The sequence below is a fragment of the Asterias amurensis genome, chromosome 5, assembly GCF_032118995.1.
Source record: "Asterias amurensis chromosome 5, ASM3211899v1".
Lineage (NCBI taxonomy): Eukaryota > Metazoa > Echinodermata > Asteroidea > Forcipulatida > Asteriidae > Asterias > Asterias amurensis.
The window spans coordinates 6,112,530-6,130,692 of record NC_092652.1 but is presented as its reverse complement, the minus strand read 5'-3'; the positions used below and the strand labels follow the sequence as shown (position 1 = coordinate 6,130,692).

Genomic DNA, 18,163 nt, shown 5'->3' with positions numbered 1-18,163 from the left:
GATGGATGTGATTCAATTACATAGGATGGGAAGCTAGGATACATAATGGGAGATAAAACGTTTGAAAGTAGACTTAAACTTTAGGACACATTGAACCCATCCTAAGTTAGGATGAGTTACCCGTCCTGACTAGATTTAGATATAAGATTAATCCTTGTATTGTAGCGTTTCATGAAATCATGGCTTCCGGAATCAAAATAAGCGGAGACTAGAAGTCAGAGATCATCTAGTATGCTGTATAGTTTGATCAAGAATCTGTTCTGTTTTTATTTGAAAAAGCATTTAAGCGAAGATTTAGCCTAGACCTCTTCTTTTGTTTTATGGGTGATAGCCTACTTGCCCCTACCTGCAGGTTTCAAAAATATTTTTGAGACCCAAACTCAACATTTGAACATCAGCTTTTGAGATAAATAAGAATTGAAAACAACAAGACCACTGTCGAGACTTGTCCTGTCTTGAGTTAACTGACCCGACACTGAATTCACTGGCCTGGGGCCGGTTGTCCAGTGTGAAATTCGAACCCTGTTTTCTGTGATGAGCTCAGATTGTTATTTTGTGATGTGCTTCTGGTGTTTGAGATGTTGCGTTTGTTACGTTGGTACTCTTGTACACGTGACTACAACCATGGAGTAGGAATTCCTCATTGCTGCAACCTCTTGACCCTTCTCTTCCTTTCTATTTCAGGGCACAGTACTGATGGTATGGCGAGAACGGAACGGTCAAAACAAGAGGCTTACAATGGAGCTGGCCCGCCGAGCCACACTGAATGAGCGCCAGACAATACGCAGTGCTGTCAACAACTTGCCATCGTGGGTCAGTGCACACACTTCTCTGTTTTTATTGGTCAATCAAAATACTTATTTGACAACAACATTTGTTGTCCTCCATGTTTACCCACAACTTGCCATCGTGGGTAAGTGCACACACTTCTCTGTTTTTATTGGTCAATCAAAATCCATATTTGACAACAACATTTGTTGTCCTCCATGTTTACCCACAACTTGCCATCGTTGGTCAGTGCACACACTTCTCTGTTTTTATCGGTCAATCAAAATACTTATTTGACAACAACATTTGTTGTCCTCCATGTTTACCCACAACTTGCCATCGTGGGTCAGTGCACACACTTCTCTGTTTTTATTGGTCAATCAAAATCCTTATTTGACAACAACATTTGTTGTCCTCCATGTTTACCCACAACTTGCCATCGTTGGTCAGTGCACACACTTCTCTGTTTTTATCGGTCAATCAAAATACTTATTTGCCAACAACATTTGTTGTCCTCCATGTTTACCCACCTACGTAGTAGACCAGCTAGGACTATGTAGGCATGACCTACATGTATGGACTATACTGTAATGGAAGTGACATTGGCTTGAAAAAGTTACGAAGTCACTTAGCCAACATTTGTCACTTAGCCAAAGTCACTAAGCCGAAGTCACTAGGCCAATGCACAAATGTATGATGTACATTGGATGTCTTAACTGCATTTTCTGAAAAAACACATACATGTAAGGCCTACATGTACTCAGGACGCTCTCTGTACACAGATATACAGAGTCCACGAATTTGATTTTGAGACCTCAGAAATAGAATTTGAGGTCTCAAAATCAAGCGTCTGAAAGCACACAACTTCGTGTGACATGGGTGTTTTTTCTTTCATTATCATCTCGCAACTTCGATGACCGATTGAACTCAAATTTTCACAAGTTTGTTATTTTATGCATTTTTATATGTTGAGATGCAGCAAGTAAGAAGACTTGTCTTTGACAATAACCAATAGTGTCCTGTGTCTCTTAAAGCCATTGGACCCTTTCGGTGAACAGTATTTTCCAAGGCCCACACTTCGTGTATCACAACTTCTATATAAAATAACAAACCTGTGGAAATTTAGGCTCAATCTGTCATTGGAGTCGGGAGAAAATAACGGGAAAGCCTGTCCTTGTATCCTCATGTTTCGCCATGTCATGACATGTGTTTAAAATAAATCCGTAATTCTCGCTATCGAGAATTGATATTGTTTTACTGTTTTCTCAAAAAGTATTTTCATGGACTAATATTTCAAGAGAAGTCTTTCACCACTACCTTCTGTAAACCCTGTAAGTAATTTGTAAATCTGTGAACTTTTTTTTTTTTTCTGTACCGAAAGGGTCCAATGGCTTTAAAGGGAAAGTACACTAAATGTGGCTGGCTTCTAACAGTGCCCATCAATATCATGCCCAAGATTAGATGCCATGTGGCTTGAATCATTGAAGCCCCGCCCTTTGCAAGTCAACTTCCAAGCTATTTGTATTGGTCAGAATGATTAGTCTTCCAAATCAAGATTGTTATTACATGTAAAATTGAGATTGTGAATGTTCCTTTTGCTCATAAAGTATGACAACGGGCCTAAATATTAAATTGCCATTTGTTTTTAAGCCACATGGGCAATTTCAGGTCAGTCGCATTACAATTTTTTAATTCTCAAACCCAAAAGCTTGCAAAAGTTTTACTACACAATAACACCAACAAACTTTTTATGAACACTAGAAGGGCCTTAGAAGTTCTTGCTAGACAAATTGGAATGTGTTAATGTGCTTCAAATACCACTGTGTGTGTGTGTGTTTTCAGTCCCTTGTGTACTCGCCTGTCTGGAAATTTATGATAATATTTTGAATCATGCAGAGTCTAGCAAAATTTACGATTCAAGGTCAACCATTGGTATGCCATTGAGCATGTTATTGTTGTGTGCATTGTAGTGCTATTGGTCTTTTTTGCACCAGTGCACCTTGGATCCTGTCAACAAATTTATTGCACTTATTCTAAGTTGAGATGTAATGTGCTGTAATGTTGTATTATTAACCCCTAGCACTGACCTGGGTCCATCATCATATCAGAGCTGCTTTCAAGCAGAAAATTATTGCCTTCAAGAAACGATTCTGCTTAGAAAAATTTGCGGGATACCCGTCACTGCCATATATTTGGCTGGTATAAAACCATTTTCTGGTACTTAAAAACTACTTTCTGTGCTTTTAAAGGCACTGGACACCAATACTAAAAATAATTATGAGCAACCTTACTTAGTAACGAGTAATGGAGAGCTGTTGATAAAACATTGTGAGAAACAGCTCCCTCTGAAGTAACATAGTTTTTGAGAAATAAGTAATTTCTTGCTAAAATATTTGAATAAGGTTTTCGAGACCTCAGAATTTGATTTGGAGGTCTCAAGCATTTGAAAGCACACAACTTGTGCAACAATGGGCGTTTAATCTCCCATTATTTTCCCGCAACTTTGACGTCCAATTGAGCTAAAATTTTTACAGGTTTGTTATTTTATTCATGTTGTAACCTCCACAATGTAGATTGTACACCAAGTTAATAGAAGACTGGTCTTTGACAATTACCACCAGGCATCCCATGCCTTTAAAGCAGATGAAATTGGGCCATGGTATGGTCCGCCAGTCAAGATCATGCAACTATTACATTTCAGAGATTCTTAGCCTACTCGTACACGACTGTCTGAGATCATTCTACGTTTATACAGTATGATCACCGTGAGCACCTTATTGTGAGATTTAAAAAACTTGCGTCAATTCACTCTAGACAAGTCCCTGTCACGGGCTGTAGAGAAAATATATCATATGTCATGGTCACTGTTGCTGACTTTTGTAATTGTATTGTCACCAAAATGCAAGTCATTGACACTACTCCTGTCACCACTGATAGACGCCCACTGATTTGACAAGATCATTACATACAAACACATACAGTGGTTAAACTGTCCATGACACTAAAAATACTGTCACCAACTACCATGGTTGCACATTACAGGTGTTTCTTCACCCTGTCACCACTGACTTGCTCCTTTCATCACTCTCTAATAATAATAGTTGATATTTATAGCCTTTATACACCCGAAGGGCGTTTCAAGGCGCTGAAACATATCCACAGTATTTCCTGCAAGGTATGTGGGACTAGGTTTCTGAATTATTATATCTACTCCTTTTACATAGCACCACGTCATGGTTTACACACATGGTTTACTAGGCAATCCAGCCAGGAACACCGGGGGAGAACGCCTTCTCTTTTCGATAAGTGCACTGGGTTCTTTTACGTGCATGACACAGCACACAGGACCAACTTGTTAACGTCCCATTCGAAGGACGTAGATATAGTAGCAATGATTAAGTGTCTTGCTGAAGGACGCAAGTGTCACGACCAGCTTGGGATTCAAACCCCTCTGCTGATCAGAAACACCAGAGTTTGAACTCGGTGCTTTTATATCCACACAGGGAATTTAATAATACTGGCCACAGGGGTCGATTTCACAAAGAGTTAGGACTAGTCCTAAGGGATATCAAAAACGTACAGCTAGTCCTAAGTTAGGACTAGTAACTCGTCCTAACTCGAGATAAGACTAGTCCTAACTCTTTGTGAAATCCACCCCTGGTGTCTTTTTTTTACCCCATTGTACAATGTTGTACATGTAGGTCCCTATTCCATGGAGTTCTGGTTGCACATTTCAAGAATACCCCAGGTTTTTCCCCCTACTCCAGAGCAGGGGTGGCTTAAAAGCCACCCATTTGCTGGGGTAGTTCAGGGGTGAAGCTATCCGAGTGTGAATGGGTCCAAGTGTGAAAGGGTTGGGCGTTGACCTCGGGGCTGCCCCAGGGGAATTGAGAAATATAAACAGGGCTATGATGAAAGTTCAACAGACAGATTTTTGATTTATTTCAGGTGATTTTAAACTTTTATTTGGCATTGTTATTATTTTCCTGAGAGTGACTTTCTCCTGATTGATTCCGAGCCAAAGGGGATCTGCAGCTTTGCTCTCCCCAGGGGACTGAACATTTTGTTCAAGAGACTCTCTGTTCTTGGTGTTACAGATTACAAACGTAACATCTTTGGGATATTGGTTTTATTTTATCCAGTTACATTACTTAGCTGGTAAAGATTGACATTTCTCTGTGTACTGTTAAAACTGATTCCAGACATCTTCATTCTTAAGTCTGATCTCAGATTTGTTTTCCCTTAGAAAAAGCTGCTTTGCACAACAAAATTGTGCTTACCAGAAAGGTTATCAGCCAAACTGCTATGTCATACGTGTACAATGTGATTGGTATCTTGCTAAGTGCTAATTTCTGCTAAGCAGACAATTCTTGAGCATTATTTTCTGCTTTTAAAGCAGCTCATGAAATTGGTCCCATGTCTCCAGGGACCTGTGATATTGCATCTCGTTAGTTTGATCATGCAGTCCCCTTGTTTCTTAGTACTTCACCATCTGTCCCAAAGGTTAGGCTTTGATTACAATACCATGTAAACAAAAACTAAACAATGAGAGTTGCATATATTCAATTTCAAATTCAATTAAGTTTCACTTTGTTAACCCCTTCACATCAAGTTAAAAAAAATTACAAACAATATACATTTCACCATATTGCCTGTACAAACTACATTACAAACCACTTCGTCTCTATAATAAAGAAAAACAACCAAAAAACTGGAAGTACCCAAAAGGTTGCTAGTCCAAAAGCATTAAAAAAAATTAATGCAGAAAGATATTGCAATAACTTCCCCTCTGGATCTATCAGCACATGCTTTTTAAAATGCCTTTTTGGGTGCTTTTCCCAAAAGACACCCAGATGTAATAGACACCGTACACCCCCCTGCTGGCTGGGCAACAAAGACCATGACCCACCAATTGTTAGGTTGATGTCTCTAATGATTTTGTATGGATTGCATTGTGATTAATAATACTAACAATAACCAGTTTTTATGTCGAAGCACTTTTCACACCCAAGGGGCGTCTCAAAATGCTTCCAACACTATTTCCCCTGGTCACTGGGCCTTATTTCATTCCTTAGACCATCTCAGCTCCCTGGGGAGTATTATACATATTACATATTACAACATAAATGGTGTTTGAAGCTTTGCATGGTGTGGAGAATAAGAGCAACTATAAATATAAATATTAATAGTAAACTTGCGGGTACAACCATGGGTAAAAAAAAGAGCTGGTTTGGTCTCGACGTTTTGAACAGTATACTCTCCTGAAGACGAGCAGAGTATACTGTTCGAAACGTCGAGACCAAACCGGCTCTTTGCAGAGCCACCACTCCTTCAAAAGAGTTTTTTACCCATGGTTGTACCCGCAAGTTTACTATTAATATTTATATTTATAGTTGCTCATATTACAACATGTGCAACATTAACATGCGCTACCATCTCTGCCCTCACAGGTACTCATTTACCCCTGGGTGGAGAGAAGCAATTATAGTGAAGTGTCTTGCTCAGGGACACAAGTGTCACGACCGGGATTCGAACCCACACTCTGCTGAACAGAAGCACCATCATGAGCTTAAATTTGGTGCTCTTATCCGCTCGACCACGACACCCAATAAATAAGTTTAGGCCTAGTAAAATTCTATTGGGCCTAGCTATATGTTTGCTTTTGTACATTGTTGGTGATCTTCCAAGCATGTTAAAAAGAATTCCATGGGGGTGTGAGATGCAAAAACAAACTATGAATACAAAAACATAATGCAAATAATTCTGAATAATGCTTAAATCCCCAAGTCACAAGTTTTTTTTTTATATCAGTGTCAATGATAACATAATTTACAGATATAGGCCTATCTGTGTGTAATTGTACTTTTTTTTCCAGATGGAGCTGGGTAAACATCATTGTATAGAGCTAATCAGCTCTGTTGAGAACACACATTCCGATGGTATTTTCTTTATTACATGTAGTTATATCACACTATTATATCAAACTTTTTTTTTTCAGTATTTGTTTCCAAGTACTTGAGGCTGATAATAGACCATGAAATGCAGTCTTCTTATGTTTTTTTTTTTCATTATTAGCTGGGTAGAATTGTTATTCTGGTCTTTTAGATTTTAGTTCGATTTTGTTCACTTTTGGGCAATCCCTTATGCTGGCACTGTTTGTTTTTGTACTACAACTACATATATTTTTTGCTGTTTTTTTTGTATCTTGGTCAGATTGTTACTTAACCTAAACTCACCTAAACTTTGTTTCTTTTTAGTAGAACTTACTCCAGAACTGGCAATTCTTCTTCTCAGTCTTCTGTTTATTGTGTTGTCTTTTGGGAGACCTTACGTAATTTGTGTTTGCTCACAAAACAGTTTCTGGCAGACAAACCTGTAGAAGTTAGAGATCGATCAGCCATCTTGGTCACAAGAAAATAGTGAAAAATCGATAACACATTTTGATATTTTGCATGATATTGATTTAAAAAAAAAAATGAATAAAGTGATAAACTCCAAACAAACGGGAATTGATTTTTATTTATTTTTTCATCAAATAAATATGACATTTCAGACGGAAATATTTCACGGGATGTTTTCTACTATCATCATCATTAGACTGTGTGAGTTTTATGTAAATCTGTGACCTTAGACAAGTTTCTTACCAATTCTGTAACGTTCCTTTAAAAAACCTGAAGTAACAAACTTTTGATTGACATGTTTTGTTTTAAAAATAATTGTGTCCACTTTGTGTTTTTCAGGTGTACTTCCCTGATACAGAGAGAGCTGAATGGCTGAACAAGGTACAGACGTGCTGGTTAATTTTCTCTTCGGAAAATTTAGAACATTATTTTTGTTTTGTCTTAATTTGTTTTGGCTTGTCCTCAGGGGATGGCTGCTTTTTAAAATTTGTTTATTTTGGGGTAGAACAATTTATAGGGAAAACATTTCACCGAAAGGAGCATTTAGGGGTTGGCATGGTTGGGATGTTAATAATACTGGGGGCCCTTTACATTTTACTCAGGCAACATGATTAGAATTCAGATAAAAACAACAGTGGGATACCCAGGAGGGAACAGTTAAACGGTGTATGTCTCCTAAATCGTAGAATCAGCAAGAAAATATCGAGAAGCAATAAGTTGAGGCAAGCAAGATAGGGTATCTACAGGCCACTGCCATTCTTTATAGTGTTTTATTTTGCGTTCAAGACATCCCCATCAACACTCACAGGCCGCCTCCAAAAGCTTAATACCTGTGTGCCTTTGATGTGAATAAAAGGTCTGTGAATCCTGGAGGGGTAGCCGAGGTCCATAGTGAGTTCAGTTTAATTTGCTTGAGCACATTACGCTGCATTGAATGCGTTTAGCAGTGCTTGTCCTGTGTGAAACCAGAAATCCTTTCTTATAGCTATTGAAGCAAACTGATAATGGTAGGTGGGCAAGCTGAATTCTGTATTTAAAGCTCAATAGTAGTGACCAGGGCCCAAAGTCTCCCATTGGTTGTTGAAGTTGCAGGATAATAAGGAAAGAAAAAAACACCCTTGTCACACGAAGTTGTGCTCTTTCTTTGAGGTCTCAAAATCAAATTGTAGGAAAATAACTTCTTTCTCGGAAACTATGTTACACTGGAGAGGGAGCCGTTTTACACAATGCGTTATACATCAACCTCACCCCATTACTTGTAACCAAGTAAGGTTTTGTGCTTATAATTATTTGGAGTAATTACCAATATTGTCTACTGCCTTTAAGTGAAGTGTCTTGCTCAAGGACCCAACTACCAAATCAACAACCTGACTAATTGATTTGACAAACAAATGATAAAAGCAAAACTAAATCACCTTTGATCAGTTAATCTGAGATTTAGAACAAGGAGCTATTCCAGCAGTCTTATTCCATGTACTGCACCTTCTTTGGAACTCCCTACCTGGTGGGTGCATGTTTCCCCCCATCCTACAATCTAGACTGTTTTAAGAGGAAATCATTTCCTACCTTCAGCTCCCCTGAGTTTGTTTCACATAAATTGATTTTGTTTTCTTGTGGCCTCATATAGAGATTGGCTTTCAGCCTTGTTTTGGGCATACTTGCATACAATTGCAAATAAAACAACATAAATGAAACAGTGATAATAATTATTGCATATTTTTTCCCCCTTCTTTTTTCTGGATTCGGTTATACCCTGGATCAGCTCTCAATATTTCCAGGATTCCGTTTTTATATATTTGAAATTTCAAACCTGTTTCCAGATGGTGAAGCAGCTGTGGCCGTACATCGAGGGCTACGTTGCGAGCATGCTCCGTGACACCGTGGAGCCGGCTGTTCAGAAAGCTCTCCCGTCGTACCTCAAGTCTTTCCGATTTGAGAAGATTAAACTTGGCACATACGTAAGTTCAACAGTTCATCAATTAAATTCATTTTTGACATTATTTACTAATAATTTGCCTCACACCTGTTTAACTATTTCAGAACTGATATTCTTCTTACTTACAAATGTAAAAGTTAAACTTTGTTTTGCTTTTTGAAAAATCAGAAAAAAGCCTGAAATGTCTTTGTTGCAGGCATGATATTTTTCCTACTTTGATTTCTGATTTTGGGGTCCTTGGTAGTAGTAAACAAAATGGGAGGAAGGAGGTGCTTGTTGGAATTTCTTTTTTTACCAACGGTAACTTATACTCACCTAAACTTTGTTTCTTTTTAGTAGAACTTGCTTCAGAACTGGCAATCATTAAAGCATCATCAATGGCACCAAAAACAAATGGATAGCTGTGCCAGTTGGCCCCTTTTCACACATTTTGTTTTTTTTTTAAGCGAAGGAACTTTTTATGTTTACACATGTAGTAACAGGTAGTTTAATATCTCAGATTAGATTTTGTTCATGGTAAGATAAACATAATTAGACTTTGGGCGTACATGTATGTCTCAAAATTCTTCTCTAATAGTCAAATATGAACACCGGCTGAGTCTACCCTAGTTAAGAGTGAGAAAACATTTTTGTAAAATACTATGGTGCAGGTACGTATTGCGCTTCTTCGGATTTCTGCTTCACTGCATTGACTTCTCACCAAAGACTGAGCGTAAAAGGACATACAGTGTGTAACATGCCTGCATAAATAACTGTTCTTTGCAAACCATTGTGTGCTTAGCAGTAATAAGGACCAAGGACAAAGTTTGCCCGCCAAAGAATCAAAAAAGTAAATCAGGGAAACCATGTTTGAAAAGTAGTACAATCATTTTGTCCTTGTTTGACGAAGGACAATCAAAATTGGAAACAAATTGATTTTTTTTTTGTTCATTATCACAAAAAAAAATTACTATATTTTCTATCAAAGATGCTCTCTTATTGCTTACAAAGTGAATTTGTGCTGGGATAGAGTGGTACTCTTAAGGCGCTTGTAGTGTATTAGTCTGTGCATGAATTGCTGGCTATAATGGCTTCGGCTAGATACGTCCATTTAATCATGGGTTGAATCCCTAGTAACACTCTTAGTAACAGTTGTAGCCAAATTTGTAATGGACCAGATTGAATACATGTATGACGTCTACTTTCAAATATTTGCCCTACACGATGGCGTCTGCGAGCGTGTGCGTGTTTGTGTGCGTGCTTGTGCCGTAGAAATCAAACTGAGAATGCTGCATGCTGCGTGTTTCTTTGATGTACGCGTGTAGACGCGCATATGGTCTATACAATACGGTCTATACGACCATACATTGTGCTACATGTATTTACACGATTTAGGTCAGGATTGGCACCTGACTAACTTTTTACAGATTAATGCTGCCAGGAAGGCCCAATTCCATAAAACTGATAAGAAGATTCGTATTAGCTTTATGGATTTGGGCTCAGTGTAAGAATACTGAGTTGAAAATTACTTTGCTACATGTAGGCAACAATTGAGTGGGGCACTGGCCACAAACATGTAAAGTGAATGTAAATTTGGCTGGTAACCTGTTTCTGTTGAGTTATTTTTGTTTGTGCTTATTAGCGAGTTTGTGTGCTTACAGGGTTTATGAAGTTGAGCTCTGGTCAGGATGTAGGCACCTGGCGATGTATGCCTTTTGGCCTTTTGTTACCTTTTAAAGAAATTTATGTAATGTTGTGAGTCATAAACAATTTCGAGGAAACTGTGGTTAGAATAGATTGAACTTTGTCTTAACTGTTTATTTATTTGTTTATTTATTTATTTCATTGCTAATCTAATAGGGCAAGCCCCACTGACAGGTTGGTCAAACTAGAAGGATATTTATATATTTTTAAATCTTGTCCGAGTTAAATTCCAAATCCCAACAATCATCAACAGGGACTGAAAACCCAACCAAGGTGGAAGGCTCAAGTCTGAGTTGGTATTTGAACCGGGGTCCGCAGAACTGAAAGGCAGGGACAAAAAAGCATTTTAGCCATCATGCTCCTCAGATTTTAATTTGTTCATAAGTCAAAGGGAAGGTATACATTTTGTCATCACTCTTAAAATAATACAAATAAAAACTTTTGGTTAGGCCATATATAAAAAAGATAAAATTGTTGCTCGCCTTTTCTTTTTTTTCGGATGGGGGAGGGAGGAATTTTTTTATTTATTTTTTATTTTTTTTATATTTTATTTTAAGTTTTTGTTGACATGCCAAATATGAAATCAAGAATAAAGAAATCATCACAATCACTATAAAACAGAAGGTTTGTGTGTTTTTGATGTTTTCAATTGTTTTGTCAAAGAAACTTAACTCCTACAATGTAAATGACACTTTCTTTAAACTTTTTCAAACAACTAGGCACATTGTAGCCCAAGTAAATATTTGAAGATTTGTTCTTGCTTTGCCAAACATGAATAAAAACCTTCTTCTTAAACATCTTTTCAAACCTGTACATTTTGAAAAAAATATTGGCTGAAAAATCCAAGCAGTTAAAGTATAAAGAGAGATATCCAGTGTAAAGAGTTTTTTTTTTAAAATGGGTTCAGGGGTTTTGAACGGTTGGTCGGGGACAATCAACATTTTTTTTTTATGTGGCCTTAAAAGCCTAGTAGCAGCTTTCAATAGTACATGTACATGTATACTGAAAGCATTTTTAGAAACATTACACTGTGGTTATGTAAAAGTATGTAAGTTTTTATGCCCAAAGATTTGAATGCGAGATGCAGTACTGCGTCAATTTTCTCAAAAGTGTGACTCAAAATGGCAACCTTTAAAAATGAAATTTTCACATGTAAATTGCATTTTATTCTTAAGAACTGAAACATTCGAACGCTTAACAAAAATCAAAGGTACCACACTTTGTCTTTAAGGGGACAGTAAAACATCTTTTTGGCTGTATGTGTACCATATGTTTCAAATGTGGACAGTGTGTTGATTATGTTTATGGGTTTATTACATTTCTAATGCTTTGGGATTTTCTTGTTTTACTTGAGACCAAAATAGTCCATGAAATGCAGGCAGTGGAAAGTAGTAATTCAGTGCGGCACTATCAGACCTGATTGAAATAAACCATTTTATTGTGTTGTCTTCCATTTCAATTATTCAATTCAGTTCAATTAGGTTTAGTGTTTACACTTTTAGAAATTACAAAAGTAAGTAAAAAAAAATTGACTGATTTATTCAGAAAACCTGAAAAGCAATAAAAATGACAAAAAAGATACTAGACTCGTCAAAAAGCCTCGTTAAAATCCATCTGTCATTAAATTTTATATTATAAAACACTGATCATTTAATTAACTTGAATGATAAATATGCTGGTAGTCTGGTGCATCATGGGATGGGTATTGACAAATGAAGGACACAGCCTGGGGATGGCATGAACAATACACAATAAAGTTTAATTATTGGGGCTTAGACAGCTTTAGTTGCGTTGGTACACAAGAAACTACAGAGAATTATCTTGAAGATATTAGGTTTGTAGCATGGACAGATATTTGTCACAATATGTCTGTCCATGTTAAAAACAAACATTCATACCAGCTGAAAAACCTCAAGGTACTCTTGGTTTTTACAGATAACCATAAAAATAGGGGCAATGGGTCAAACTTAATTAACCTTTGAGTAAATCAATTAATTAATTAATTGTGTCATCCATTTCTAGTCAATTCCAATACAAAATGTCTGTCCTCGTTACAAACAATGTGTCTTAAAGAAAACTGCGTAACTTCTTAAATAATAAGACATTTGTTATACTGTTTGGTATTAAGCACACTCACTATCAGCAGAGAATTGTACAAAACAAAATACAGGGAAAAATGTTGTATTTTGTGTACACTCCCAGTCACAGTCCAAAAAGTTATCTTTTGGAACCAAAGAGACCCATTAGTGTGGACAGACCCAATTACTCAAAATAATTACTGGCATAAAACCGATCTTGGTAACGAGTAATGGGGAGCTGTTGATAGTATAAAACATTGTGAGAAACGGCTCCCTCTGAAGTAATCAAAGTTTTTGAGAAAGAAGTATTTTTCCACAAATTTGATTTCGAGACCACAGATTTAGAATTTGAGGTCTTGAAATCAAGCATGAAGGCACACAACTTCGTGTGACCGTGGTGCAACAAGTTTTTTTTTCTTCATTTCATTAATATTTCGCCACTTCGACGACCGATTGAGGTCAAATTTTCACAGGAATTGTTATTTTATGCACATTGTTGAGATACACCAACTTTGAAGGCTAGTGTTTGACAATTACCAATAGTGTCCAGTGTCTTTTAAAGCTAATCCCTGGCTACTGCTTCCATGGTTATCGTTTCGGTTTTCCTGCCTCTGGAATAACTCTCATTCTGTTCTCCAAGGTCATAATAAATGGCCATGTGGCTGGTTGCCAAGGTGCCCGTATGTACATGCCTGCAACTTAAACCCATTGTAGCAGCGTCCTTCGCAAATAAGCTTCTCAGATGCGAGTAAGGGTGAATAGCCTCCCAAGTTATTATCATGAATTTGTATTATTAGAAAGTAAAAAAAATCCTTGAAAAGATATGTATTCAGGGAGCTTTATCTCACGACCAATGAGGCACTGTGAGTTTTTGTCACTCATACCCTGTCTTTTTCTGTTGTCGATGAATTTAGCCACTACGCATTGGAGGAGTGAAAGTTTACACTGATCACGTCGGTCGAGATGAGATCATTCTGGACTTGGAAATCTTGTAAGTATCATCACTTAATGTGAAGAAAATTAAAAACAAATAACAAAATGACCAAAAAGGATGTGATGCAAACTGATTATATTCAGAGCAATGAACTGTGGTATACATTTTAAACAAAAGGTTCATCCCCTTAGCTTTAGGTGATCCCTTGGCCATATTGGCTTCCGCTTCCCAGGTGGTATCGTAAACTTGGTAGTAGCACTGTGATTCCTGGCTATACGGCAGTTACAGTTTGAATGGCTTCTGACTTGACTCCCCCCTCCCATGATTCAAATCAAGATATTTACAAGTATACATTGTAGGGCTAGATAGCTCAGTTGGTAGAGCACTTGCCTGTTAAAGGCAGTGGGCACTATTGGTAATTGTCAAAGACTAGCCTTCACAGTTGGTGTATCTCAACATATGTGTAAAATAACAAACCAGTGAAAATTTGAGCTCAATCGATCATCGAAGTCGCGAGATAATACACTGTAATAATGAAAGAAAAAAACACCCTTGTCACACAAAGTTTTGTGCATTTAGATGGTTGATTTCGAGACCTCAATTTCTACATGTAAATCTGAGGTCTCGAAATCAAATTTGTGGAAAGTTACTTCTTTCTCGAAAACTATGGCACTTCAGAGAGAGCCGTTTCGCACAATGTTTTATACCATCAACCTCTCCCCATTACTCGTCACCAAGAAAGGTTTTGTGCCAATAATTATTTTGAGTAATTACCAATAGTGTCCACTGCCTTTAATCCAGAGGTCTCAGGTTACTCTAGTAATTTGTTTTCATTGTTAAAATTGTGCAACCCAAAATAATATAAAATGTACTCAGTTACTTTCCCTTGTCAATTATTACAGTTTATTTTGAATGTTCATCCTTGGTTTGGAGAAAAGCTCTCTCTCTCTCTTGGAACCAGTCATGTTCCATCACTTTCCCTTTAAAAAAATAATTGCTCACGCTGACAAAGTCTAAACTTGTTTAGTGAGATTGTTTCAAATTAGTTCAACTAAATGTTGTTAATCAATCGTGATTGTTTGACAAAAATTTTGGTGATTGATTGATTGATTAATTGTTGCGTGTTTTTATTAAGACGTGTTCTTTCTTCCTTTATTTAGTTATGCAGGCAATTGTGACATTGAGATCAGTCTGAAAGCATTGAAGCGATTCAAGGCGGGAATAGAGAGTCTCCAGGTAATGAATATTCATTAGACTTTGATCATTACTATTCTCTTTTTCCGTCTGGCTCATAAGCATTTTAACAGATCTGAGCAGGGATTGAAAGACACTAGTTCATGAATATTTATGAGGCTTGAGTGTTGCTATTGCTTCATCTAAGCTCACAAGCACTTTTCAAGCAGCTCTACATTGTACCTGTTGTAAAAGGTTATGAATATTCAACAGCTTAACTTTTGCCATTCCCCTTTTCCCCTTTTGCCAGCTCAAAACAATTTGTTTCTGGTAATGTTTTTTTTGGTAAATTTAAAATTTCTATTTGTTTTATATGAATCTCTGTATTTTAAACTCAATTCAGCTTGTAGCTGCGATGTTTGAATGTGTTTTAATAAACTAATAATACAAAAAATAATAAAAAAATGATTTTTTTTTTTACCGTAGAGCAGTTTTGAGCGGGAATTTATAGCCACCAGGTAATAAACATTTATTAGGCTCGACTAAACTTTCCAAGCTCAAAAGCGCACCAGGAGATCTAAGCAGTCATTTATATGAGACACTGGACAATTAATTTCAATGATGCTTGATATTGAAAGCAGGGTCCATTGTATTCGTTGATAGCCTGTAAGCAGGTACACGCACCATCATTGTTCTGCTGTTAAGTACTCTTTGCTTACACAGCTACAGAAATCGGCACCTGCACAGTAAGCAGAACATGGTGATCATTAGCATAGAATTCGGCGGTAAGCAGAGCCATTAAAGTGGGCCAGACACAAGTTCCTTCAAGTTCACCGACTGTCAAAGAAAAGATACAAATCTGGACTTGTATTGACAGAAGGGCTAATTTTTGTGACCCCCATTAAGGGGAAGTGAGTCACACGATGACCCACACCCAAGCAAAGGTCTCTGTGGGGGAAGAACTTCTCCAAACTTTCAACACTTTAGATTAATCACATGTATACACAGACCTTGAACTACACTCTTGAAGGGGCACAGGATTTTCCCTCTGGATGACACATGACGTTCCACCAATCAGATGACGAATATCTGTGTGTGAGAAGTCAAATCTCTTAACTTTCAAAGCTCTTTATGGCCTCACACTGTTTAATATCTTATCTTATGGGCAATTCCATGGTCAGTCGCATTACACTTTTCTGTGTCATTTTTTGATCTTGGTGCTGGTTAGTTCTGTGCGAGATATTCTTTTCACTACTGTTTTGTACCTAAAACCCGAGGCTTTGAATTGATATAAGAAATGTTGCGGGCTTTGTGCTCTGGATGTTATCAGTTGTAAAAAGCAGTCAGTCGCATTACACACAAGAGGCTCCTTATAGAGGCTCCTGCTTTATGCACTTTGAAAAGTTATTAGTTATAATTAGTATACCAAAATATGCAAATAGTTTTTTTTAGTGTCTGGGGTCGTCCTGATGGCATGGATGGAATAAAAAACAATGAAGAAAAGTTTGATCAAGCATGAAATTTAACACAGACCTATCACTTGGTGATTTTATTAGGTGGGTTAATTTCAGCTCTTTAACATAACGAACAGATGGTTGGTTTCTCACAACAATATCTTTTCAGGAGACTGTGGATGCGCTAATTTGGGATGCATTATACAATTAAAGGAACATTACAGAATTTGTAAGAGAAAAAACTCGTCTAAGATCACAGATTTACATAAAACTTACACGGTCTAATGGTGATGGTGGTAGAAAACATCCCTTGAAATATTTCTGTCTGAAATGTCATATTTGATGAGAAATAAATGAAGCTAATTTCCGTTTGGCCAATCAATCTCAAACTTCTACATGGTAGATAACATAAAGTGCTTACACTGCCAGCAACTGTTTTGTTGAGCAAAATCCAATTCTGTAATGTTCCTTTAAGTGTTAAACTTTTAATGCATCATCCCATGTTGTTTGTGTACTGTGTTCCTATTTCAGTTCTACACTTTGTTAAACTTCAATGCTGTCAAAAAAAATTTTTTCCTCTGTTTTTCACAGCTTCACGGTACCCTGCGCGTTGAGATGAAGCCACTGGTTGACAGGGTGCCCTTGATTGGAGGAATGTCTATCTATTTCCTGAATAAGCCGGTAAATATTGTCAAAATCAAGGAATGAACTCGAAAAATCTTCGCATTAAAAATGTACAGACCATTACAAAAATTTGAGTGCTGACATCAATCATTTGAGATTTTGACAAAAATTTACCCCAAAGGGTATCAGACACAATACATTTTACACCATTTTAGCTTTGAGGTTAGAGAATTTTTGTTTACCATTTTAATAAGGACTCTCGGTTGTAAAATGAGTGCATCATAAAACTCAATTTGACCGTGGAGCCTACTGCCACAAAACATGTTGGTAGTCGCTACTTTGGAGCTGGGTGATTATTAAAGGCAGTGGACACTATTGGTAATTACTCAAAATAATTATTGGCATAAAACCTTACTTGGAAACGAGTAATGGGGAGAGGTTGATAGTATAAAACATTGTGAGAAACGGCTCCCTCTGAAGTGACGTAGTTTTGAAGAAAGAAGTAATTTTCCACGAATTTGATTTTGAGACCTCAAGTTTAGAACTTGAGGTCTCGAAATCAAGCATCTGAAAGCACACAACTTCGTGTGACAATGGTGTTTTTTTCTTTCATAGTTATCTCGCAACTTTGATGACCGGTTGAGCTCAAATTTTCACAGGTTTGTTATTTTATGCATATGTTGAGATACACCAACTGTGCAGGCTAGTCTTTGACAATTATTACCAATAGTGTCCACTGCCTTTAATCATTTGATGACTTTAATTTCAAACAATTTTGAAAGCTGTAGACAGCCCCTTCAGAAACTTAAACTTTTATAGTGAGAGTCTTTATAACATTGCATCTTGGTTGTGGATGCCTTTTTAGAAGCAAAAATATTTATATAGTTCAGCTGCATGTTTTTGACATAATCTGTCAAGATATTATTTTTGTTTATTTCGCTGCTTTTCCTTTATTTTGTTTATAGGCTATTGACTTTAATCTTACCAACGTGGCAGATATTCTGGACATCCCAGGCTTGAGGTAAAAAAGGGAAAATCAGTTTTTATTTGGCAATGTTGTTTTATGGTCAGTGCATTGACAAGTTGTTTTACCAAGCTGGTTCTTCCAATCT

At 37.1% G+C, this 18,163-nt stretch overlaps 1 protein-coding gene across 2 annotated transcripts in view; it reads left to right on the top strand.

Moving 5' to 3' along the window:
• LOC139937017 (extended synaptotagmin-2-like) overlaps positions 1 to 18,163 on the top strand; it is a 43,469-nt gene that overhangs the window by 1,330 nt on the left and 23,976 nt on the right. For both annotated transcript variants that reach the window (XM_071931956.1, XM_071931955.1), the window contains exons 2-8: positions 685 to 813; positions 7,509 to 7,550; positions 8,990 to 9,127; positions 13,781 to 13,857; positions 14,961 to 15,036; positions 17,019 to 17,108; positions 18,017 to 18,072. In XM_071931956.1, coding sequence (XP_071788057.1) covers positions 685 to 813; positions 7,509 to 7,550; positions 8,990 to 9,127; positions 13,781 to 13,857; positions 14,961 to 15,036; positions 17,019 to 17,108; positions 18,017 to 18,072 — 608 coding nt within the window. The remainder of the gene's footprint in view (positions 1 to 684; positions 814 to 7,508; positions 7,551 to 8,989; positions 9,128 to 13,780; positions 13,858 to 14,960; positions 15,037 to 17,018; positions 17,109 to 18,016; positions 18,073 to 18,163) is intronic.